Below are 23,776 nucleotides of genomic sequence, written 5' to 3' on the forward strand. Positions count from 1 at the left end.
GTTGGAGGGGGATGGGGTGGGAGAGGCGATCTGTTCCTTCGGGATCTCCATACACATTCTTAGCTGAACTCAAACTATAGGCAGAACATGAGACAGGATAAGTCTTCCTCCACAGGAAGAATGGATTATGGACATGGAGTGTTACTTTTTCGGGTTGAGTCAACTTTGAGCACCACGGGATCATTGGAATCCTTGGAAAGACATCAAGGAAGTGTGGACTGTTAATTTTGACATCACGAAAATCTTGTTTTACAAATATTTAACCATATCCAATGACTCCTCATTCGACACCGCGCGAATGGTACAACCTCAAACGAAGATGCACTTGAAGGGTAAAGAGAGGCATGCTGAAGTTGCTAGGCGATGAGTGGCAGACCTAATAGAATACCATCCCAATAATGAAATCACCGTCGTTCTAAATGTAAACGCTTTTCGCTATGTCATCCCTGCTGTCGATTCTGAACAGGAAGACCTGGGCAACATTGTGGCTCTTTTTCATCTTTATTATAATCTCCAACCATCCCGTAAGTGAAAATCTTTAAAAAAAAAAAAAGTATTTATATACTGTAAATGTTTACCTGTTGCATCTTTTTCTACAATGGTCTCCTGTCGTGGCATGCTCAGAAAGAAACATATATTCTGCATCAGTGCTTGGAATTATTAATTAGCTTGTAAGAGGAAAAAAACATAGTTTGAGATAAATTTGCCCTCATTTTTTTTTAAATCAAGAAAGGGAATTGTGTACCCAGTTTTTATTGCCAAGGGAGAAGGTTGGCACTGTTTCGAAGCTGGCACTGCTTGTCTTTTGTAACTGCGTGATCAGGGCTCCTTGTCGTTGAGTGATGTGTAAAGTCTTCATGGCACTGCCGGTGGATGAACCACCACGTGGCCACATTTGATTTATTATTATTTTTTATTGTACATGTGTCATTTTTTATTGCACTCCATTCATTAGGTTGAGGTAATAGTTCAGTTTTTATACAGGCTTAACACGCGTGAAACAATGTAGTAAAATACCGCCACCAAGTGGTCATTGAAAAGATAACCTACCTAGCTTTCGGTTAGCATTGCTCAGTTTGTGGCAAACTCATACTGCTGCTGCGTGTTTGTTGAATTTGTCATGTCTTTTTTTTTTAAGTGATCAAGTTTGTAAGCATCGATCGTGTGCTTAAAAAAATGTTCAGATACTTTTTGCTCATTTGGAAGAATGTTAAATTACTCTAATTCAGGACGTCAGAGGTTGCTAAATTGGCTAGCAAGCATTATGCTTTCTACTCCATCAAACTACGTGTAGACACAATCTAGAACTAGCACAGAAATAACTCATTTGTTGACAAGACACACAAAAAGGATAGGATATATACTGTACTTTACGCATTCTTTTTTTTTTTTCATTAACTCATTCAGTACCAGCCAATTCTGGACCAAGTCTGAAAAGACGTTTAAAAACGTCTTTGGGAGTGAATGAGTTAAAGGCAGAGAAGGACATGTTGTAAATATTACACGTAGAATTTAATGTTTATGAGCGTATCGGGATGAATTTTTGTGTTTTTTAAACGATTATTTCTTTTTAGACTGCATTCTCGCTTTGGCGGTTGTCGACTGTAGAGTAAATATGCAAGTTGTTCAAATAGATATATCAATCTTCTGATCCTTCAAAGGAATAAATTGGCCCCCTGCTGTTATAACTCAAGTTGCCACTAGAGGGCTCTAAATACCAAATAATATACAGTACACATTGATAGCAGCGCAATAGTGCATTCTCTCAAGGAGAAATGCAGACAGAATGATTTGATGATGGTGAGCACGCCTGACTCGCAGTCGATAGGTCTTCGGTTCAAATCTCAGCTCAGGGCTTCCTGTGTGAGTTTGCGTGTTCTCCCTGCGGTTGGTGGGCTTTTCTCCACAGAGATACTCTGGCTGGCTTCCTCACACATTCCCAAAAACATGCATGTCATTTAAAGTTAACTGAAGACTCCAAATTGAAGATTCTTATAATCAAATTTGTTTTTCTCTTTTTCTGACTCGACATGCAAGATAACATGCTCAGTACTTGAAAGTCTGATCGCGGAGCGCACGGACTACTGGGAGGGTTGCAATAGAACTCTCACATCAAGTGCACGCCCCAAAACTGGTAAGCTTGAGACTCAAACTTTATTTACTGTGCATAAAATCTTTTTTTTTGGGGGGGGGGGGGTATTACTTGCCATGTAATTAAAATGTGAATCACTGTGACATTTCAAAACAGCAAAGCACTCTGACTTTGCAACGAGGTGCAAGATGCTGTTTTAGTCAATGCAAACTTGGAAAAGATTTTTAGGCTACTTTTGTTTTTGACTAATATTCATTCATTCGCTCTCCATGTATATATTATTCATACTTATTTAACCCTTTCATGCACCTTATAACCTGATAACATGATAAGCTGTCCGCTGTTGTAACAGCCATCCCTGAAAGGGTTAATAAGAGTTTTTAATTTTCACAGATGCGTGCAGCTTGGCACAGTTAGAAATGGGTCGTTTGCACCACTGTGGGTGTGAAAAGAGACGATGGTTGCGTTTCTTCTCATTCCTTTTAAAATCAGTGTGTGAGAAGTGTTTAATTCAACTTTATTGGTTCCACTGTACAACCAAGTATTACCTTTGTTGTACCTGTGAGTCATCTGAGAAACTATTGATGCCTTGCAGGAATCTACTGTAAGGGAACTTTCGACACATTTGTGTGTTGGCCCCATTCAGCTCCCGGAAATGTGTCCGTCCCCTGTCCTCCGTACTTACCGTGGATCAGCATGGGTAATGTTTGTACTTTTCACAACATTTATCGTGTTGAACTGAGAAAACAGATGGTACCATAATTGCAGCCAACAGTTCACCCGGCCAGTCACGGGATCACAAGTATTTAATGGCTAAAATGTTTTCGGTTGATGAGAAGTGGTCCCAAACACGGACATGAAACATATAAATACAAATGGCATTACAAAACGATAAATGAAAGACAAACGTTATGAAGCCGAATCATGAAAAAGGCACGTCTTAATTAGCAGAATCCTTTAAGGTTAAAATTGGTTCCTGCTCATTATCACCACTAGATGGGTTAGGAACACCAGCAGGGAAATAACTCAATGGGGAATATAAAGACGAACGTGACACCATACATAAGGCACATCGGATTATATGGTGCACTTGAATGCTTTTAGGTGCGCCTTATAGTGCGGGAAATACGGTACCGTAAATTATAGACTGATACAGGACAGTGTACAGAAAGACATGCAAAGATGGACAACACTCCCTTTAGACTTCAGCTGCAGCATCAAAATTGTAAAAAATGAATATTCGTCAACGGAAGTGACTCCAGCTCAATTTGCATCCTTCACTAGCCATTGAAATTTTTCTGTCATTGTGAAGCGTGTGCTTGTGCGTTATTTTTTTTGTATTCTAACAAACAGCCGAACAAATTAATAACATATGGTCATTATAGCGTAGCTAAAACAAATCGAATGATGCACGAGGACTTTAACACCTTACAAATATCGTACATCAAAGAAAACTCCACCATTAAGGTGTTTGTCGTATTTTCATGCATTGCATCGCTCCTTTGACTTCATCAGCAAAACTAATTGAACATGTGAATTCCAACTAGCTGCGGACATTTCGAGGAAGGCGCACAGGGAATGCTTGGAAAATGGAAGATGGCGGCAGAAGGAAAATTCCACAGAGCCTTGGAGGGATGACTCAGAATGTCAGGGAGAGCATTATTTTAAAGACAAGGTGAGGAAAAAGAGAGGTGGAATCAATGGACCGGACATTTTTATAGTTTATGTTGACCATCATGTTTATGCATATACTGTATAGATATATTTATATATTTATTATTTATTATATATATTTATTTATTATTATATATATTTATTTATAATATATTTATTATTTATTAAATCTGATGGCCTATTTTTTCATAATTGAAACAATATGTCATATTTTAAAACAAGAAGCCATTTTCTTTTGGTTGATAGCTTCTATTTGAGGGTCAATAGGATCAAATGTGTGTGTAGCAATTGTTTATTTAAAAAAAATGATTCATTCTCATTTTAGAAGTTGATTATTTCTAATTGGAATCTCGTGAGGATAAAGCATAATGGATGGATGGATAATTTGAAGCATCGTTTTGCGAAATATTTGTTGCTGTTGAATTAGTTTTGAAATGTTTTCTTTTTTTTTTTATTGACAAATCAATGACCCAAAAATTGTTAGTTTATTACACGAATCATTAATTGGCATTCTGAATTATTATATGTAATTTAATGATAGTTAACTAACCAAATATTTGTTACAATAAATCAAATATAAAATGAATAAAAATAATATTGAATACGTGTGTGTTTTTTAAAAATATTCCAATGTTTGAATCAGCCGATATTTTTTTTCATATGGGGATAAATTAATAAAAATTAAAAATTAATAAATGAATAATTTTAACAAACCACATTTAGGAGTTTTTTAAATTTTAATTTTATTATTTTAAGAAATAGATCCAAACTCTGCCCACTTATATGCACAAATTGTAGTCCAACCATTATAACCACATTGACTCAAATAGTGAAAGTAATCCATTTGGACCAACAATTTATTTTTCCTCAGACCTAAGCACCAACCCCCCGAAAAAGTTTCATCGAATTACTTGTATCGTTGATAGAATTCTGCAAACTCACCAACCAACTCGTGCTGATCCAAACAGAACTCTGAATGGCTGATCTGGTCATTTTTCAGCCCACCGCAATACTCAAGTGATCTCGATATTAATTTACAGTCAAAAGATGCTCCTCACTCATTGGTAACACAGAAGTCTTCCGTGAAAGCATTTTTATTCCAAATACAAGTCAAGATGATGACCTGCGTCGTTGTGAGGATGCACTGTGTTCATTCTATCGTCTTGTGTATTTCTCCGACGAGGAAGAGCAAATGCTTCGGCAGACAGCCCTCCGGGTCGTCTCGATCATCGGCTATTCACTCTCTCTGGCTTCCCTCGTGTTTGCAACGCTACTCATGGGCATGTTCAGGTCAGTTTTCATGAGTAACATATGCACACGTGGACTGGAAATCAAGAACACAACATTTTCAACACACGGGGACGTCCATGACAGGGTCCAATGAGTCGTAGTGTGTGTAATTTACAGCTGGATACTTGCCATACATATAGCGCCACCTAGTGGCAACAAAAAAATGCCCTTTTTTTTTTCATTTGATTGTATCGCGCTCATTCCGTTGAAGGGAAAATTTGTCCAAAAAGCGTCAAGACCACTGGTGTCAAAGTCAAGGCCCAGGGGCCAGATCTGGCCCATCACGTCATTTTATGTGGCCCGCCATGATGTTTGCTAAAGTCTGAACCAAATTTTCAAATCGTCATATGTAATCCGCAAAAACCGTCATTATTCTTGACTTCCGGTTTTAAAACTAGTGATCCATCAATTTGTTGTGCGCTGTGTATGTAATATGCGGAGGTGATTAAACATTTATATGGTTTCCCAAAATTCATAACGGCCCTCCAAGGGAAACCGTTACTATGACGGGGCGCGCGACAAAAAAGAGTCTGACAGCTTGGCAGATTATTATTTTTTTCCATAAAAAAATAAAATGAAATCAAACAAACAATGGTACAAAACTCCTGAACAACAAACCAACATTAAGTGAAAGAATTCCCTCTATGAGCCACTTGTCCATGGAAGCCATCATACACATTTCTATCACCATAAAGTATTGACGTAAAGCATATCCAAGTTTTGGAGGACACGAATGTATCAACTTCACAAGCACATCAAATAAACTGTCAACGCTTTGAAAATAAATTATCGATGTTGTTTGTGTACTTTGTGATTGGTGTTGTCGTGGGGATTTTGGTAGGCAGATGGATTTCCATTTAAATTCAGTGAATCTATAATCCGATTCCTATTTTCACCCGAAGGGCCTTTTTGTCACCGAAGAGAGGTCCTGGCGAAATGCCGGCTTCCTCCGGGGACGGTTGGGAATCGTTGACCTTATTTCTAATGTGCCGTGATCAATGGAATGTGCTTTTGCTGACATTTTTATTTCTCTGGGTTTTTCCCGCAGTTGACTTTCACACGGAAGTGCCGTTCTCGAGCATGTGCTTTTCGATGACATCAGGCTCACCGTGTCTTTTTATGCTACTGACACGCCACAGTGGGCAGATAACCAATCTCCATCTCATTTTCGATCGGATTTGAAAGAGGCCCTTTCTTAGCGTATCCAATTCCAATTTTGACACGTTTCTCTTGATGTTGTAATAATATCCAAACTTTGCCATTTCATGAAAAGTAGAACCTACTTGATGCGAGGGAAGGTGCACCCATCTACCAAGTGATTTTTTTTCACTGTTTTTGACCATTCATTACTATCCTCTCGATCAAAATGAATGAAACTAATGACAGTACGGTGTGTATCTTTAGTGATTTTCCAGTTGTGCGAGAACTCGAGAGTCTCCCCTTTCTGTGTTTTCCAGGAAGCTCCATTGTACAAGGAACTACATTCACATGAATCTGTTCATCTCATTCATCCTGAGAGCTGTCGCTGTCATTTTGAAGGAAATCGTTCTATACATCATGTATTCCAACCTACCCAAGGATGACCCTGGATGGAACTCGTATTCAAGTTCTCCGGTAGAGTCACCATGAACACGTGGCATGCGGTACACCGAGACCAATACTTAGCATATTAAACCTCTTAAAAAAAATAAAAAATACGACGGCGTCTGCAGCTCAGCCAAACTATGTCTCCAATTGCACTGCATTATAAGACGCAATCTACAATGCATCCACTAGAAGGAGCTATGCTGAAGGAAATGCTAACAGAACGATCGTATGTCAGTAAAACGTATTTAATAAAGCAGCGACACAGTTCACTTCACCAACAGCAAGTTATAACGTTGACTCGTGAACGTTGAACTCTCTTGCCGTTGTTCTACTTCCGTGTTCAACTGCGTAACCGATTGCCTTAAGTTTGAAATCTGCGTTGTAAGCATGTATCTAGCAAAGAGACATTTTGGGGTTGACATATTACCTACCGTAATGACCATACACAAGGCGCATCGGATTTTAAGGTGCGCTCTGAGCTTTTAATAAAATGGAAGGCTTTTAGGTGCACCTTTTAGTGAGGAAAATACGGTATTTATAAACGTCAACGCAAACGGAGAAAATAATCGTGCTTGACACACGCCACTCTACAAAATTTTAGGAACTGGTTTAGATTGTTGTTGTTGTTTTTTTAAACTCTTATTCTGTTAATGACAATATTTTTTTTTCTTTTCCTGAACAGATTTCTCTGATGTGCAAATTCTCCAAAGTGGCCATGGAGTATTTTGTGGCCTGTAACTATTTCTGGCTTTTAGTGGAAGCGATTTTCCTCCACACACTGCTCTTTACTGCGGTGTTGACCAAGCGACGCCTGTTGAAGAATTACATGCTGTTAGGATGGGGTATGTCCTTTTTTTTAAATTTTATGAATCAAGAAAATAACTAATGCATTTGTTCATATAATATGCCTTTATTGTAGCTTCGCTGGGGTTTGTCAATTTTTCATTTTCATGAAACAAAAAACAAAGAGGGACTGTTAGACTGGTTCGCATAACGCATTCAGTCTAAGTTGTGTAATTTGATTTGTTGCTTTCAGAGACAGCACATTGTACGCATTGTGATGTTGTTTCCCGTTTCAAATTCAAAAAGATATGTTTCCTAGTAAAAATGCACATGACTGAAAATGTGATGACATTCTGCCGAGAGAAGCGTTAACCACAATGGTGACTTTCCAGGAATGCCGATCTTCTTTGTGACACCGTGGACGGTCGTGAAGATTTTATATGAAAACACAGAGTAAGTGCAGCTCCACTTTAATTAATGAAATGAATACATTTCATCATCACTATTGACGATGTTTATTCCTAAGGTGCTGGTCAATTGTGAACCGATGGTTCTGGTGGATAATAAAGGGCCCAATCACTTTGGCAGTGCTGGTAAGTACTGCATGATGTATTCGAACCCGATTTGGAATGGTATTGCAAAACAAAAAAATGAAAGAAAATTTTGACTACGGCCTACTACTGTGTAATACTGTACCATGTGGACATGAGCCTGGATGGGCTTTTTGAGGCTCCACATACAGTATGTTGGATAGTATCCATCCCTCCATCCATCCATTTTCTAATCCACTTTGTCCTCACAAGGGCTGCCGAGGGTGGTGGAGCCCATCCGAGCCGTCTTCGGGCAGTTGGCGGGGTACACCGCGAACTGGTTGGCAGCCAATCGCAGGGCACACATAGACAAACAACCATCCACGGTCACACCCACACCTCGGGATAATTTAGAGTGTTCCATTAACCTGTCATGAATATTTTTGTAATGTGGGTGACCCGGGGAAAACCCACACAGGCATGGAGAGGGAGAACATGCAAACTCCACACAGGAAGGCCGACGTGCTAACCAATTGTCCACTGTGCCGTCCTCGTATAGTATCACTTTTATTAAACCATAAGAAGATAGTGACGGTCAAGGAAGAAGCGTTTTGTGTGGGTGAGAATAAATGTGAGAATGGGGATATTTTAAGAGTCTCCCTCGCCCCCATTCACTTGAAAGTCCCCGGCGCACTATTTAAATCACTTGTGTGCATTCTGTGGACAAGGACTGCAAGCGTCACTCTTTCATCCACAGATATATATGAAATTATAAAATATAGTTAGGTACTGTTGCAAAACACAATACATGGGTACCGCATACATACCTGTCAACCTTTCGGAGCGCCAACCTGTATAAACTACCAAAAAAATCCTTATAAAGAGCAAAAAATCCTTATAACATACCAAAGCATTTTATATGTCAAAATAACGGCAGAAAAAAACCCCACGAAATTTTCAATGATATTTATTGTAGATCTCCATAATACAATGTCTGGTTAATGCCTAATCATCATTCTACTTAGTGGCATTACTGTGTTCAGAGTTGTATTCCTGCGTTACTTTTTTCACCAACTCCAAATGCTGACCCATCGGCTCGAAGTTACAGCATCCATTCATATTTACTTTGGAAATGTAAATGAAAGCATTCGAGTAGACTCGCACCATTCTGGGCAAAAGCAAACGGAACTACCTGTTAGGGGGGGGGGACAAAAAACGGAAATTTTCAGAATCCGTATGATTCGTGCGATACGGCCATATACGTAAGATTCACCACAAAATCCGTATGAACTATGGCTAAACCGTATGAGTTGACAGGTATGCGTATAAACTGTATTTGTACTGCTTGGTAGAGGCAAACAATTATCCACTAAGATGTCCAATTCCATCACTTTGAACTTAATTAAAAACCTTTCATTATTAAATAACGTACAACACAGCCACTAACAGGATTCACAGTCCGGGAGCGCGATCTGCAATTTAACTCGCGCTATTTAGGATCTTAACAACCCTTTCTGTCTTGTGAGGAGTGGCTGGCAACCAGTTAAGGGTGTTCCCAGCCTCCCGCCCGAAGACAGCTGGGAAAGGCTCCAGCACACCCACGACCCTTTCTCGAAAGACACCCTTGTGCATTGTTATTCTATTGTCCACAAAATGACTGACCGCCACAGCAATTCTTTCAGAACGTTTGGGATTTGGTTGACATTACATTTAATGCACGTTGCAGATCATTTTCTTCATATTCATCAAGATTCTGCGGCTGCTGCTGTCCAAGCTCAAAGCGGATCAGGTGAAATTTACCGACTACAGATACAGGTATTTCCCCGGGCAATAAACTTCAACCATTTTGAATTATGTTAGGACACAAACACCGAGAAGCACAAGACTCCTTGTTAATAACTCCGACTATTCACAAATCTGTAAATTTATTGTATCTACTTCATTCATCCTGAAGGAAATTCCTCAAAGCCACATGTATATCACATTCATTTTTGCCTCTCGATCTCACATATGACAAAATCCAGGAGCAATGTTCGCATTTTTTTTTTCCCGGGCACTGTGCCAGACGACATTTACAAAGTCCTCATTAGATATTGGTGTATAACTTAAGCATGGTTGTGCGTTTTGATGAATTCCAGCTTAGCCAGGGCCACCCTGGTGCTGATTCCTCTGCTGGGCATCCATGAAGTCGTCTTCACTGTGCTCGTCGATGAATGCATGGAGGGAAACAGTCGCTACGCTCGCGACTTCATCAATCTCACCCTCAGCTCTTTTCAGGTCAGATTAATGATGCTAATTGCGTGCCTGGCTATGTTTGTATCATCTAATAGCGATAAGAATACAGTTTTCTTTGACAGGGGTTCTTGGTTGGAGTGTTGTATTGCTTCGCGAATGGAGAGGTATGCTTTTGTGTTTTGTCCAGTCTGGACAAATAAACTGGATCTGATGTTTACGGATGGGATGCAATGTTGCGGGATCTTTCTGTAAAATTGGGCCACTTTGGTCTGCTATCAGCTAGCCATCAGCTACAACTAATGTTGTGATTACGAGATGACTATTTCAGCATCCCGGCAGACTCATACTAGTCAAGGGAGGTAAGTTCCACTCTCATATTTGCAAACAACTACACAGAGCATGTTGACTGTGAAACAAGAGCGAAGACATCCTCTTGGGAATATTACGGCATACGGTGATATACCTTGAAACCACCAACAGGCCAATGATGGAACAGCAGGTGGCCTTTGTAAGGGCTTTAACAGATAGGTTGAAAGACACATGGGATGTGCTGATAGTGTGTCTCAGTTTCATTTCAATTTAATTCAAAACTATTACTCTATGCAGGGATGTCAAACTCATTTTTGTCGCGGGCCACATTGTAGTTACGGTTTGCCTTGGAGGGCCGTTATGAATTTTGGGAAACCATATAAATGTTTAATTCATTCAGTACCAGCCAATTCTGGACCAAGTCTGAAAAGACGTTTAAAACGTCTTTGGGAGTGAATAAGTTCATCACCTCTACATATTACATACAAAGCGCACAACAAATTGATGAATAACTAGTTTTAAAATCAGAAGTCAAGAATAATGAATGTTATTGTGGAGTACATATGACAATTTGAAATTTTGGTTCAGACTTTAGAAAGCATCGTGGAACTTGACATGCTTGATTTGCTTTCGCGGGCCACAAAAAGTGATGTGGTGGGCCAGATCTGGCCCCCGGGCCTTGACGTTGACACCTGTGCTCTCATGTGAACAAGCAGTCAAAAAAAAATTGCTGTCTGGATGTGAGGTCGCATGTCGCCCACAAAACTGAGCCAACGTTCTCCTTGCCAAAATATTTTTACCACAGCCACAAATGCCAAGATAGCGGTTAGCATCGGCTAGCTAGCCCGTTTAAAATGTACACAGGATTTCGTTTCTCAGTCGGTTCAACATAATCGCTTTCTGTTTGTCTGTGTTTAGGTGCAAGCTGAGTTGAAGAAGCGCTGGCAGATTTTCTTGTTCAACAACAACTTGTTGAACAACCAGTTCGGGGGCTGCTTTCAGGGTGCGCCACTCAAGCACCTGTGGAAGTGCACAAAAAAGCACCGCACACGGTGCCAGCGAAGAAACTCCAGCGACGAAAGAGCGACTTCAACTTTCACCGCGCACCCACACCTGCTACAGGTGGCTCTCCGAGTGAGCGGTGGAGCCTTTGCAGAAAGCGAGAATAAATGTCAGATGGCGAAAAGATTTGACATAACAGGTCTTGACTTTCTGACAAGGAAGAGTCTGTCGAGCAGTGATGGAGAAATTACTCTCGGAGAGACTATGGAGGAGATTCTGGAGGAGAGCGAGTTTTAAATGCACGCAGCTTCTTTATAAGAGACGATGAAGTCGAAGGTCATATCAAGACTGTGGTTGAAATCATTAAAAGACACTTTCCAGTATGAATGGAGGAATGTTCGACTCCCCAAAAGTCAAGTGTAAAAAGCCGCTTGTACATACACGTGAACGGCACAAGATTATGTCATTAATCAAATCACAGTTGACCATATCGTTCGGTATGCCCACTGCTTTTGTTGACCACTTATAAATCTCCCAACGCCAATACGTCTGGGTTAAAATGGTCCTATGAATACAATGTATTTGCTGTTTTAAATGTGAAGAATGACATATTGAGGAATTAAAAGTATGGAGCAAATATTTCATCGACTGTCTCTTTGAAGTGTTTTTTTAAACCCTTTCATGCATGATCGGATGTAACCGCTGTACCTGAAAGGGTTCACGTAAAGTTGCAAGGTGTTGCTGTGCAGTAATAAATAAATAAATAAATTAATTAAAGTATCTACGGTCCAAGGATGGTGTGTATGTACACAAATAAAACCCAAATTCAAAAAATTCTCTCTGGTTAAATCTTGGCAGGGAGTAGAGGTGACACTCACTTTGCAATTTATTAGCAAGGTTTGGGCACTTTATTCAAGAGCAAGGTAAAAACTACCTGTAAGGAACAAGAGCTGCCCCCCCCCCCCCAAAAAAAAAGAAAAAAAGGGTTAGCAATGCGACATAGTGTAATTTTGACTGAAGCGGACAATTTAACAATACGGTGGTTTGTTTATTAATGTTGGAAGATTTTTGACTACCAAAGTGCAATAGTCATCTTAATCCAGATGTCTGATTGTGTCTGTTTGCATTTGATTATTCTTTGATATTTTTGATAATAGAGAATCAGGCCAGCAAATTTTGATTTTAATAATTGTTTAATCTGTTGGGGTGGCCCGGTGGTCGACTGGTTAGCACGTTCGCCTCTCAGTGCAGAGGTGCACGGTGCAATTCGTTCGAGAGTTACGAGACAGACGTTGGAAAATAAAAAGAGCTGTGTTCAAACGAAGTCGTCCTCCCCTTTTTGCCCATTCCGAACGTAGAGCAAGCCATTCAAAACCTACGAACCCCTCGACTTACAACATGCTGACCCCTATTTGTGTGAATGAGCCTATGGAGAATATCAATACTGCATTCCAAATTATCAACATATAAACACACTTTATAGGGAACCAGTCAGTGAGTTTGAAATCATTGTTGTAAATGTAAAAGTATAGGAGGTTTCAAATTCACTACATTATACTACTGAGGCTCCTGAGACAAACCTTCGTGACCTTGCCAAATTTGCTATTGGGTGCTGACCTTTAGTTTTTTTATTTACGTTTCGCTGGAGGGCCTTCACTGCGATATTGTGTGCGTCATGTGAGACGTCTAAGCACGCCCCGTTTTAAACCAATGGTCACGCTGCGTGAGTCACGGGAAGCTGGAGGCTCTCAACTGCAGCACTCAATGACTTGCAGTGTATGCGTGTTCTCGCCACATTGCAGTCGGCTGCTTAATAAATAATGCCTGGATCCGCCATGAACAACGGCATTTCCAAGCCAGAGCCAATCGGATATATCACCCGGGTTCAGTGCTTCAGCGCGTGCCACCGCCTGCACAGGTACGGCTGTTGTCATTCAGCAACGCGCTTTATTCATTTATTGATTGATTTTTTTTAATTAACGTGCGAGCTAATCTCCCTCTCCTTGTCTGTGTTGTTACGTGAGACGCTACTCTACGGAAGAGGATTAGGGCCAACGAAAGGGGAAAAAACAACCTTGGCAAGATTTTTCACTTAATTTCAGAGCTCTGACTTTCTTATTAGAATTCTGACTTTAGAGTGAGAAGTCTTTAAAATGACAATATTCACGTTAACGTTAGAATTCTGCTTTAAAAAGTGAATATTGACGTCGTTGTTTTCTTTTCTTTCTTTGGCCCTAATCTGCTTCCGTAGCTTCGCCCTCTGTTTCTGTTTTGCTTCCTCGGAGGCGGACCATTTACACGCTGCGATTCGTCCTTTGTTATGGGACCTATGAATTTGTTTGATATCCTTTTTGTGGATACTCTAAATGCATACAATTTCCCACATTAACTGATTTACATGAGATTAGCCTCATCAAACAGATCGTTTAAAAACAACTATAGTGATAGAAGTAACTTTTTTTCTGAGACAAATGTTAAGGTATTACTTTGTAAAACCGGTGAAAATGCATCAATTTCTGGCCAACCTTTCAATGCAAAGAGAGATTGAGATTTTAGGTGTGACTTTTTTTTAATCACTCTTCAATCTATAATATCCCATTCAAAACAAAACAGTTTAGTGTGACAGGAGAACATTGGTTAGGTTCACCTGAATGAAGAACCTGTAACTCTATTGCTTCATACTTTCTGTTTGCCCTGCAAAGTGCCCAATATAAATCATGGTTCTCTTCTCCTTCGTAGCGTTCATTTATCCGATGAAGATAATATAAAGGTCTACGGGAAATGTAACAATCCTCATGGCCATGGACACAACTACAAAGGTTAGTGGAGTGTTCACTTGTGCTGCACAACTGTTGAAGATCGTAGCTCAGTGAAAATGAGAAAAAAAATGCACCTTATCATGTGGTTTTGTTTTGAAGTCTTCACCTGCATTTGTATCCCATACACATGAATACTTTGGAGATGAGGTGTAGGTCATGTGAAGTGTCAGTTATTTTTAGTCATTCTGATTTAATGTGATTGTGCAAATAGCATCAAATGCTGATTGCAAACGCCCGCAATCATATCATCATGTCTGACTTTGATTGGACATTTGTGCAGTTCTGCAAAGACTTTGGATTACTTGATATACTTCAGTGGGGAAAATTAACAATGGACATTTTTTATTTTTAAGACTTGAGAACAAAGTTCTAAACTCTTGTTTGCATGACAGCATTGTGTCTAGCAAAAAAATGTTTATCAGAAATAGGGCTGAACGATTTATCGTTTTTTTTTTAAATCAAAATCGCGATTCTAGACAATGACATCACATGATTGCCAATGCTTTATTTTATTTTATTTTTTGCGGTGCTCCTGACTGACCCCAGAATATGTTGTATTTGGGAAAAAAAAACTGTCCTGTTTACATGGGGAAAAAAAAAATGCAATATCTGTCAGAAAAACGGCCAGTTTATGATTTCCTATATTCTACAACCTTACTCTGAAGGTATTCTCAAAGTTATGTCCTGCTGGACTTTTCAAGACGCCTAACTATATCGAGACTGAAACAACAATGCCTCTGCTGGACAAGTCAAGTAGTGCAGTATATTTGGCATCATTTACTAATAGAATGGTTAGTCAACAATCCAATCAAAACTATATCCACACTTCCTATTGCTGTCCTACATTACCCAGTCATTAACTATATATTTTTTTTCTTCCGCAGTGGAGATAACAGTGCGTGGAAAGGTGAGTGTCAGGCATTATTTATATATATTTTTTCACCCTTTCAAACTTTGTGCCCAGCCTACAAGGTCATAATTCAGCGCGAGAGCAAGACACGTAACAGCCAATCACGAAAAACATTATTAAACCTAAAAGCACTGTCTTTGGCAGTACAATGTATTGCCCATTAAAGCGACCGATTACATCGTCCTTCTCACGTCGGGAAAAATCATCGGCCAATTGTTTTTTTTTCCTGTTATGTACAATTAACAATAATGTACGGCGATAACCATGATTTCACATGTTACGACGTAGAAAACAATATATCTTTGATTCCGTCAATGTGTGCACATATACGGTATCAGTTCAAAACAGTGGATGGGTCTGCCGATTGATAAGTCATAAACGGCGATTTGTTTAATTATTTATTTATTTTAAATGTATGTATTTGTATGTAATGTATATACAGTATATGTATGTATATGTATTTTAAATGTATGTATATATATATATATTTTTTTTACAAGCGATGCTTGGGTGAGCATTTTACATCATGCAGATGAAATACTGCAATGTGACTATTTTACAAACAATTAGGGATGGCTCGATACCACTGTTTCATATCCGATACCAATCGACGATCGTCCGATACCATTTCTATACCAATTCTTTTTGCGACTGTGTGCAAAAGATTGGGTTGACGGATTTGATTGGATTGGTTCGAATCAAAATCCACAGTTGCATTACTTTCTCACAAGTATTCTTTCCATCGATGATGTTGAGACTTGGACCACTGTATTAAGTGTTCTTGAGCACATATAGTATGACAATTCTTTCAAGGGGGTAAGGTCGGCACTCTGTGTTACGTTAAAAACGATGTCTGATGCAGTTTTACCATTTGAGCCTCATGAATCGTTGCATTGTTGTGTTGGAAGTCCTTTCGGGGAAAGGAGTTGAACATAAAGATGAATTTGTACCCATCAGGCCACATGACCTCTTTCCGCTGAATTTGTGCAACCAACCTGCTGCGCTCTTGTCTCGCGACACCCGACCTCCCTCAAACTACTATTTATTGTCTTTAGTTTTTGCATTTTTTAAAAAAATTTTTATTTTTTTTTATTTTTTGCCTTTCAAAGGCAATAGCTAACCAATCATTAGCATCTACTGTGGATAGCATGTCATGTTATCAGGTAACAGGTTGTCATAATTGGTGCATGAAAGTGTAAAACTATTTGAGCAGTTTCTGTAGTTTTCTTGGGTACCGGTACTTTTCTTGACAAATGGAGCTGAATAACTCAAGCCTTCTAAAACTTAGTAATGTAGAATATTTCATAAAAACCGAGTATGTTTTCTGACAAGTCAAAAAAAACGATCTTATTTATCCACATTTTAATGTACTTAATTTGAAAACAAATTTCAGTGCTGGCGTAATTCTTTTTTGCAGAGAGAACAGCATAACGTTAACTGGCTATGTGCATGTGTGTTTTTGTGTAGATTGATCATATCACTGGCATGGTAATGAACTTGACAGACTTGAAGAGATGTATAGAGGTAAGAACAACAGAATAACAAAAAAAAAAAGTTATATTGTTTGGAATATTCGGTAAAAAAGATAAAAAGAAATTGAAGCCAACTAACATGCTTGGTCGGCTTGATAAAAATGAACAGATCTCTGTTCATTTTAATTTAATTTGATTAATCTATTCATTTTCATTTTCGTTCTAAATTTCTGTTCATGCACTTTACCCTACTTTGCCGGTCCGTCCTCCGTCTGCGACCTGGGCACCCTTCCATCGTTGTCTCTCCATCCTTATTCATATCATAATCATCCTCCATCCCCGTCCCTCTCCGTCCTCATCCTAAGCGCTTCCGTACTTCCATTTCACCAGTCATTTTTGGTTACAATTTTATCTGAGACATTTTACTGTTCAAACATTTCAATTTAAATGTACTTGATTTCTTTATCGGAATGCTGACAGCAGTCTGACAATATGAGGCATTGTTGCATTCCCTTATAAATACCTTTACAATGTCAAATGTGAGATCTACAAAATAATGTAATTTGAGTTTCATTTTCAGGAAGTCATCATGATTCCACTTGATCACAAGAACTTGGATAAGGACGTCGCATATTTTGCCAATATTGCCAGGTATGCATCGTTCTCCAACTTCGGCAACTGTCTACTTTTTATGGTTACTATTTAAAAAGCATGGATGATTTGGTTTTGTCTGGGCTTTTCATAACGTCAAATCTGCAAACACCACTGAATGCACAAAGGGACACATCTCATTTCTTTATTTGCAACCTCCCGGTCTTCTATTTGAGGTGCGAGGAGGGACATATGTTTGGAGAAATTAATATTTTGCTCCTCTGTGTCGTCATTGCTGCACTTGTTTGTCTCTTTTTGTTTAAAGAGGACGCTCCAACTTTCAACAAGATTATAGGGTCAGAGATTTATGTGTCCCTAACCAATCAGACAACACAGATGACAAGACACAGACAAAACAACTTCGCACATTATATACATATATTTTGTATCTAAAAGTGGATCTAAATCAATTTAAACATAGTTGTATTTGATTTCATTTTTATTTCGCTTTTTCATGTAAACCCCCTCGGCCATGCGCCAAGGGCTAGTAACCATGAACCAGTGTTATTTGAAGTCATTTAACTAGTAGTCCAAAAAAAACCAAGAGCCTCAGCAAATTCTGCACATTTAAATTAAAACAGTCAATCTTAACTGCTTACTTTGGAAGTCGGTGTTTCCTTGATTACAGTTAAAGCAAACACAGATATATTTGGCAGGCAAGACTTTTTGTCTTAGCCTTGATTGCTCTGAATCCCTCTCGGCCCCTCTGTTGTACGGTGTTCCACAGGGTTCACTTTTGGGGCCCCTGCCGTTTTTTATTGGATTCGCTACCCCTGTTCCATCTTATTAAAATGTACATATCATATATTAAAATATATTAACATTTCCTTGGCCCTGCTAAGCTGATGACAGACAAATGTTCCAATGAGCAAAAACGGCACTTTGTCTTGTCTGAAAAAAGCCTTAAGATGCAGCCTATTTGTTTGATTCGAATTATTTTCTCATCACGACGACTGCTACTAACTACTATTCTTTCCTGCATTCTAGCACAACTGAAAACCTGGCTGTTTACATATGGAACAACATGGCAAAGGCCATTGCGCCGAACATTCTCTATGAAATTAAAATTCACGAGACAGATAAGAATACTGTCGTATATAGAGGAGAGTAGATGTTACCGTGTACACTCACAGGTGCCGTTTATAGATACTTGTGATGTTTGCCTCCTGTGACCTCAAAATAAGTTTTAGACACGTGTGTCTTACAAGGCTGTTACTATTTTTAGGTTAGTATAGTTATGTTCCTTTTTGTACCAAATGTATTTGCAGTTTTTTTTTTTTGGGATTAACGGCCATCTCGTTTTTGAGATGGTCAAGATAATTTAAAGAGGTGTTCAATGTTATTTGTCCTTAAAAATACATTTGGAATCAATGATTGTGGACCTTATTTGTGTGTGACAAAGATCTGTATGGATTTATATTGAAAATAAAGTCTTAAATTAAATTCTCTAGCCTTTGAGCTCCAGTTCCCCATGAGGTTTGTGTTCCTTTTTGTTGACTGAATTGTCTTCATAAAACTCTTGTCTTTCTTTTATTGTTTTGGAATGTCATTTGTATTGATATGTTTCATGCCCATGTGACCAGTTCTCATGGGTTGTCAAGGAATAAACCCCGTATTTTTATGGACATTGTGTCGTGCTTCATGCTAAGGGAGCTACAGATGCGTAAGCGAGCAAAAATACTTTGTGGACAATTGCGATCTATGTTCGACAACCAGACGCTTTTGCTGGTGGCTCCGGTTATGTAATATGTCACAGTGAAAGCTAGCAGATGAATCCAAAGTTTAAAAAATAATAATAAATAAGAGTCCAAAGGCAGCTGAAAGCTACTGAATTGAAGGCTCATTCCGATTGCTGATATATTTTTTTGCGCTCATTGCCTTTCTTCAAACCAGTACGGTGGGCCCCCGCATGTAATCATTCCTAATTTTTAGGTATATTTATATTTGTTTTTATTGAGTTAATGGCAGTATATTGATGCTTAATTTAAAAAATGTGGTTGAATTTTTTTTTTAGTAACAATCAGCTCAAATGTAATACTGTACGACAGTATGATGTTTCATCCTTGTGCAGTGAGTGACAAAAAAGTAACAATGTTAAGATTTTACCACCAGATGGCGACCTAACCATGAAAATGCACTGACCGTCACAACATCTGTTCATTTATATGTCAAATCACACTATAACGATAGTTTGGTCTGTTTTCATAAACTTGTTTACTGTTACCCTTTTCAATACTGAACACAGGAAACGGGTTTTCAATTATAAGTTAAAAGATATTGTACCTCGTTGAGGAAAATCTTCTCAAGCAGTGGCGGTTCTGGATCAATTTCACTGAGGGGGCCGGGCTGGGGCCAGGGGTTTTGATGGAGGGGCACATTCAACCCAGGGTTAAAATGACAGATTCGAAATCTTATTTGACTTTTTATTTAAACAAACTTTGAAAGCATTGCAGTCATAACATTACAGTGATGAGGAAAAAAAACAGTATTAGGAGGGCTAAAATGTCTGCAAGCGTAACAATACGCCATGTCCATCTGTTGAGAATATTCAAGCCAGGGGATGATATGGTACCAGCCTGCCTTGAAGCTCCTTCTCCTGTCCCCCATCAGGGTCCTGGGAAACTGTTTTAGGTCTGGCTGCATTGGCGGGTCCTCTTTACATCAACTGATGTCTGTGGACAAAGACAAACCAAAAATATGTAAACACAAGTTCTGCATGGACTCAGCATATTCACTAACCCGCTACACTTACATTGCTGAGGCACTCAGACATACACAATTGTCTAAAATGAATTGATTGATGCTATTTATTAATTGTATTCATTATTTTTTTAATTGTATTAAATAAATATAAATTAATACATCCTCAAGCCTGTCCGGGGACAAAAATTGCAAATACACTGAAGCTAGATGTTTTACATGCATATAATTATCCAAATTTTAAAAGGCAATCTCTTATATATTGATCCTGTTAAATAAAAATTGAAATAAAAAGGGAGACTAAAAAGGTTACACACACGCACACACAGAGAACAGGATCGTGTTCTTTTCAGCATCACATACCTGACGGTCCAGTGCTTGTTGAAGCGCAAATATCCTGTCTGTGTCTCACACTCCACTTCATTTGCAGTCTCGTCTTCTCATTCTCAGGATCTTCATTTGTATCCCTTTCCTGCTCTGTGTCCTCGCTTTGAAAATAAATGAATCCCGTGTCCTCTGACTCTCCCTCTCTGGTGCTTTCAACTTGCTCCTCTTCAGAACTCTCACCACCATCATCACCTGACTCTCTCTCTCTGTCTGGATCACTTTGTTTCTTTTTCATACAGAAATATGATGTAATGTCCGTTTTTCTTTTCATTTTTAACGTTAAATGTTTAAGTGAAGAGGAATTGGAATTAATAATGCTACTGTTGGGGGCTTGTTTAGTTTTGTGATTTTACATCGAAAATATAAATGGTGTGTCGAAAATAGCACTCGTGTCGTGGTCATTTCCTTCTCTGCGGACTGCTTCTCATTTTCCCGTTCATTTTTTAAGTGGTGCAGCGCACTAAAGGGTCCGACTAGAATGTTAAGCCACGCACTTTGGTTCCACCTTTCGCGTCGGCGACTCGGCGCGAGTGCGGCATCTACGCTCTTGGGGGGCACACAAGAAAACCCACACAAGCACTGGGAGAACATGCAAATTCCGCACCGCTGCACTGTGAGGCTGACGTGCTAACCACTTGACAGCGTGCCACCCTATCTATCTGGCTATCGAGCTTTCTGGCTAGCTATCTAGGTAGCTAGCTACCTAGCTCAAATTAAAAACCGCTTAACACCTCAACTCAATTGCATAAAAAGAAGAGCCTGTCATTGTGTTGGAAAATGTATTTACATGTATCTCAAAATCTTTAAATTGAGGTTTACATGACAGTTTTTTGTCCATGAGGATGGAATTAAATGAGATATTATCTGTGGCAGGCTGGATGACCCCCAACCACCCTCCTGCTTGTTCTGTAACAATAAGTGGTTTTCTTCGTGAAATGGCACCGAGCCACGGTAAATCCCTGCTGGAGAAACTGAACAATAACATAAGGGTGTGACAAAGCTATTCTTCTTGCATCTGCAGAGTATTTGTAGGCAAGGGAAAGAGTGTGGAAAGAGTGGCTTAATTTTATTAAATATGTGCTCTCGATATGCTTGGAATGGCAAACTGCCTATTTAAACATCCGGAAGGAAGGTGTGGAGTGACTTTTCTCAAATAGCATGTATAAAGCTATGTTGACAAAAACAGGTGTGTTTGGATTGCAAAGAGAGCACGACACTTTCTCAGCTATAAATTCAAACTTTTAAGCCTAATATGACCAGGTCGTCAGAAACTGTCAACAAGTCTTGCATGCAGAGACCTGAAATGGTTTATGAAACTTGAAATGTGCTTTTAATGGAATGTGAAGATGAAGAAATGTATGGGCAACATTGCAGTAGTTAATCAAATATATGACTGTGGTCTTTTCAGTCAAGAGGTGAAGTGGCAAGTAGAAGCGACTGACAAAGAACATCGTACATCGTAAGGCGGCACGTGGTTCCTTTCAGCAGGCTCCAAATAAGGGTTGAGTTCTGCTCAGAGGCTTGTGATGAGCTAAGATCATCATCAAAGGAAGCTCACAGATCCTGGAGCTTACCTGGTGCACTTTGGCAGGCACTAAAAGTCCATCGGATTCACAGTAAACCGGGTCAAAGGCGACTTTTTTGTTGCTGTTTTGATCTTTTTTTTTTTCCTATAACAGCGATAGTCCCGATAATAACAATAATACAAAGCTGAACCATCGTGTGCATGGCACAGCCTGGTGCCTTGTTAATGACCAACCATAAATTTTGTCAATGTATGGTTTGGGGGGTGGGGTGGGGGGGGGGGGGTTCTTCCTTTTTAAGAGCAAAAGGTTACATTCTTGAACTCGCATGCGAACATCCGTCCAACCTGGCAGTCGACAAAACACAAGCCAGAAACTGTCTACTGAGCGCTTGTCATATATATTAACACAGGGGGGGGGGGGGGGGGGGGGGGGAAATAAATGGAGTTCCAACCTGTCAGGGTGACTTTTATCACCTAGACAAAATCGGGTACATTTCTGAATTCTTTCGAAACGATTGTGGCATTTTGAATTGGATGACCTCAAGTTTCCATCCACTATTTGACCGGTTTAGTATCTCTTTCCAAATAAATTATCTGGTCAAGAGCCTTCACAGTAAATGTGATGACAACAGTGTGTCTGTGCACAAAAGTTGACTGTCAGTATTTAAAGCTCGCCCCACCAAAAAAGATATACTTTAACCCTTACATGCACCCTGAAACCTGACAACAGTAGTAACACTGTAGTAACCGCTGTCCCTGAAAGGGTTAAACAAATAAAATAAATCTACATTGTCGCAGGGAATCGTTCAAAAAGTGGAGCATGAAACTGACAACATTGCTGAGTCTTTCAACAATTACCGTGCATCGATTTTTTTTTCCTACCAATAATTCTCATAAATAATCATAGATTAATAAAAAATATCAAAACATGGAGTTATCTGCTCCACAGGTTGTGGTGACAAATTGAAGATTTTTATAATATGCGGAAAGGCGGACGTGTGTGTGTGTGTGTGTGTGTGTGGTGGGGGTTCTGATGAGGCGGGCGGTGGGGGGGGGAAATATGCAAGTTGGTTCGTGTTTTCTTTTTCTTTTTAACTTATCACACTCCCTCCTTAGGGTCGGATAGCGGAGGTAACACTCTTCCATGTGCTTTCACAAACCCGCTCCTAACTGTCTGTTCTGTCTCGCCTTCACAGCCCAGAGAAAGAACACACACACACACACACACACACACACACACTCATCGTGCATTTCCTCCCCAACGCCTGATGGCTGAACATAGGATGGGCTGCTGGGAACCGTGAGGATGGAGAAGAAGGTGTGTGTGATCCAAACGGACTTCCATCAATACCGTCCTACCATCAGACCTCTGGCACATGTAAGAAACCAACTCTTCTAGTCTTCCTTGCAAAAGTGCTCAGTCAGCTGCGGTCAGGTCGATTTCGGATTCTGCTTGTGTCCTCGTGCGTGTCGCATGACTTACTGACAGTTCGACAGCAAGGCTCCTCCTGGTAGAAGGACTGGAGTCAAAGATGGGGTGTGTCTTGTTCAATGCGGGACATCTGAGAATAAAGAGACATGTTCAGTTTTTGGGCCTGTGTGGTTTTGAAGTAAAAAGCAACGACCGGTACACTCTCTCTCTCTGTCTGTCTGTCTTGTTCCTTCTCTTTTTCTGTCCAACCCACACACATACAGTACACACATATGCAGCAAAAGAATGCAAAACACTGAGCCGCAGCGAACAGGATGACAACGGTCAATTGTTTCGTGCTTCCCGGCACATTTGAGTTGCTGCTGCCCAAAAGTAGGA

General features: G+C 39.6%; 3 protein-coding genes across 3 annotated transcripts in view; all 3 read left to right on the forward strand.

The window, feature by feature from the left end:
* Nucleotides 1–211: 211 nt before the first annotated feature.
* Nucleotides 212–12,146, forward strand: glp2r (glucagon-like peptide 2 receptor). Its single transcript, XM_086139162.1, has 14 exons — nucleotides 212–524; nucleotides 768–770; nucleotides 2,038–2,134; nucleotides 2,688–2,792; nucleotides 3,640–3,767; nucleotides 4,950–5,056; nucleotides 6,514–6,670; nucleotides 7,326–7,485; nucleotides 7,819–7,879; nucleotides 7,953–8,019; nucleotides 9,683–9,771; nucleotides 10,095–10,233; nucleotides 10,314–10,355; nucleotides 11,419–12,146. Exons 1-14 carry the CDS (start codon nucleotides 438–440, stop codon nucleotides 11,797–11,799), a joined length of 1,623 nt encoding a protein of 540 aa, XP_085995288.1. The 5' UTR covers nucleotides 212–437; the 3' UTR covers nucleotides 11,800–12,146.
* A 1,078-nt stretch (nucleotides 12,147–13,224) lies between these two features.
* Nucleotides 13,225–18,979, forward strand: pts (6-pyruvoyltetrahydropterin synthase). The gene is made up of 6 exons (XM_086139161.1): nucleotides 13,225–13,420; nucleotides 14,242–14,321; nucleotides 15,206–15,228; nucleotides 16,699–16,755; nucleotides 17,284–17,354; nucleotides 18,342–18,979. Exons 1-6 carry the CDS (start codon nucleotides 13,323–13,325, stop codon nucleotides 18,463–18,465), a joined length of 453 nt encoding a protein of 150 aa, XP_085995287.1. The 5' UTR covers nucleotides 13,225–13,322; the 3' UTR covers nucleotides 18,466–18,979.
* Nucleotides 18,980–23,237: 4,258 nt separating this feature from the next.
* Nucleotides 23,238–23,776, forward strand: part of LOC147189536 (putative uncharacterized protein MYH16) — a 31,486-nt gene continuing 30,947 nt past the window's right edge. Inside the window, exon 1 of the mRNA XM_086137965.1 lies at nucleotides 23,238–23,344. Coding sequence (XP_085994091.1) covers nucleotides 23,273–23,344 — 72 coding nt within the window. The 5' untranslated portion in view covers nucleotides 23,238–23,272. The remainder of the gene's footprint in view (nucleotides 23,345–23,776) is intronic.

This window comes from Hippocampus guttulatus, chromosome 19 (genome assembly GCF_054856545.1).
Source record: "Hippocampus guttulatus isolate MCC_2025c chromosome 19, RoL_Hgut_1.0, whole genome shotgun sequence".
In the NCBI taxonomy this organism is placed as follows: Eukaryota; Metazoa; Chordata; class Actinopteri; order Syngnathiformes; family Syngnathidae; genus Hippocampus; species Hippocampus guttulatus.

Bases quoted from the DNA above. Each gene is read 5' to 3' on its own strand.
- glp2r (XM_086139162.1), top strand. From the start codon at position 438: ATGTCATCCCTGCTGTCGATTCTGAACAGGAAGACCTGGGCAACATTG. The intron at 2,135-2,687 runs GTAAGCTTGAGA...GATGCCTTGCAG, and splicing joins AAGTGCACGCCCCAAAACTG to GAATCTACTGTAAGGGAACT. The intron at 3,768-4,949 runs GTGAGGAAAAAG...TTCTCCGACGAG, and splicing joins AGCATTATTTTAAAGACAAG to GAAGAGCAAATGCTTCGGCA.
- pts (XM_086139161.1), top strand. From the start codon at position 13,323: ATGCCTGGATCCGCCATGAACAACGGCATTTCCAAGCCAGAGCCAATC. The intron at 13,421-14,241 runs GTACGGCTGTTG...TCTCCTTCGTAG, and splicing joins GCGTGCCACCGCCTGCACAG to CGTTCATTTATCCGATGAAG. The intron at 15,229-16,698 runs GTGAGTGTCAGG...GTTTTTGTGTAG, and splicing joins AGATAACAGTGCGTGGAAAG to ATTGATCATATCACTGGCAT.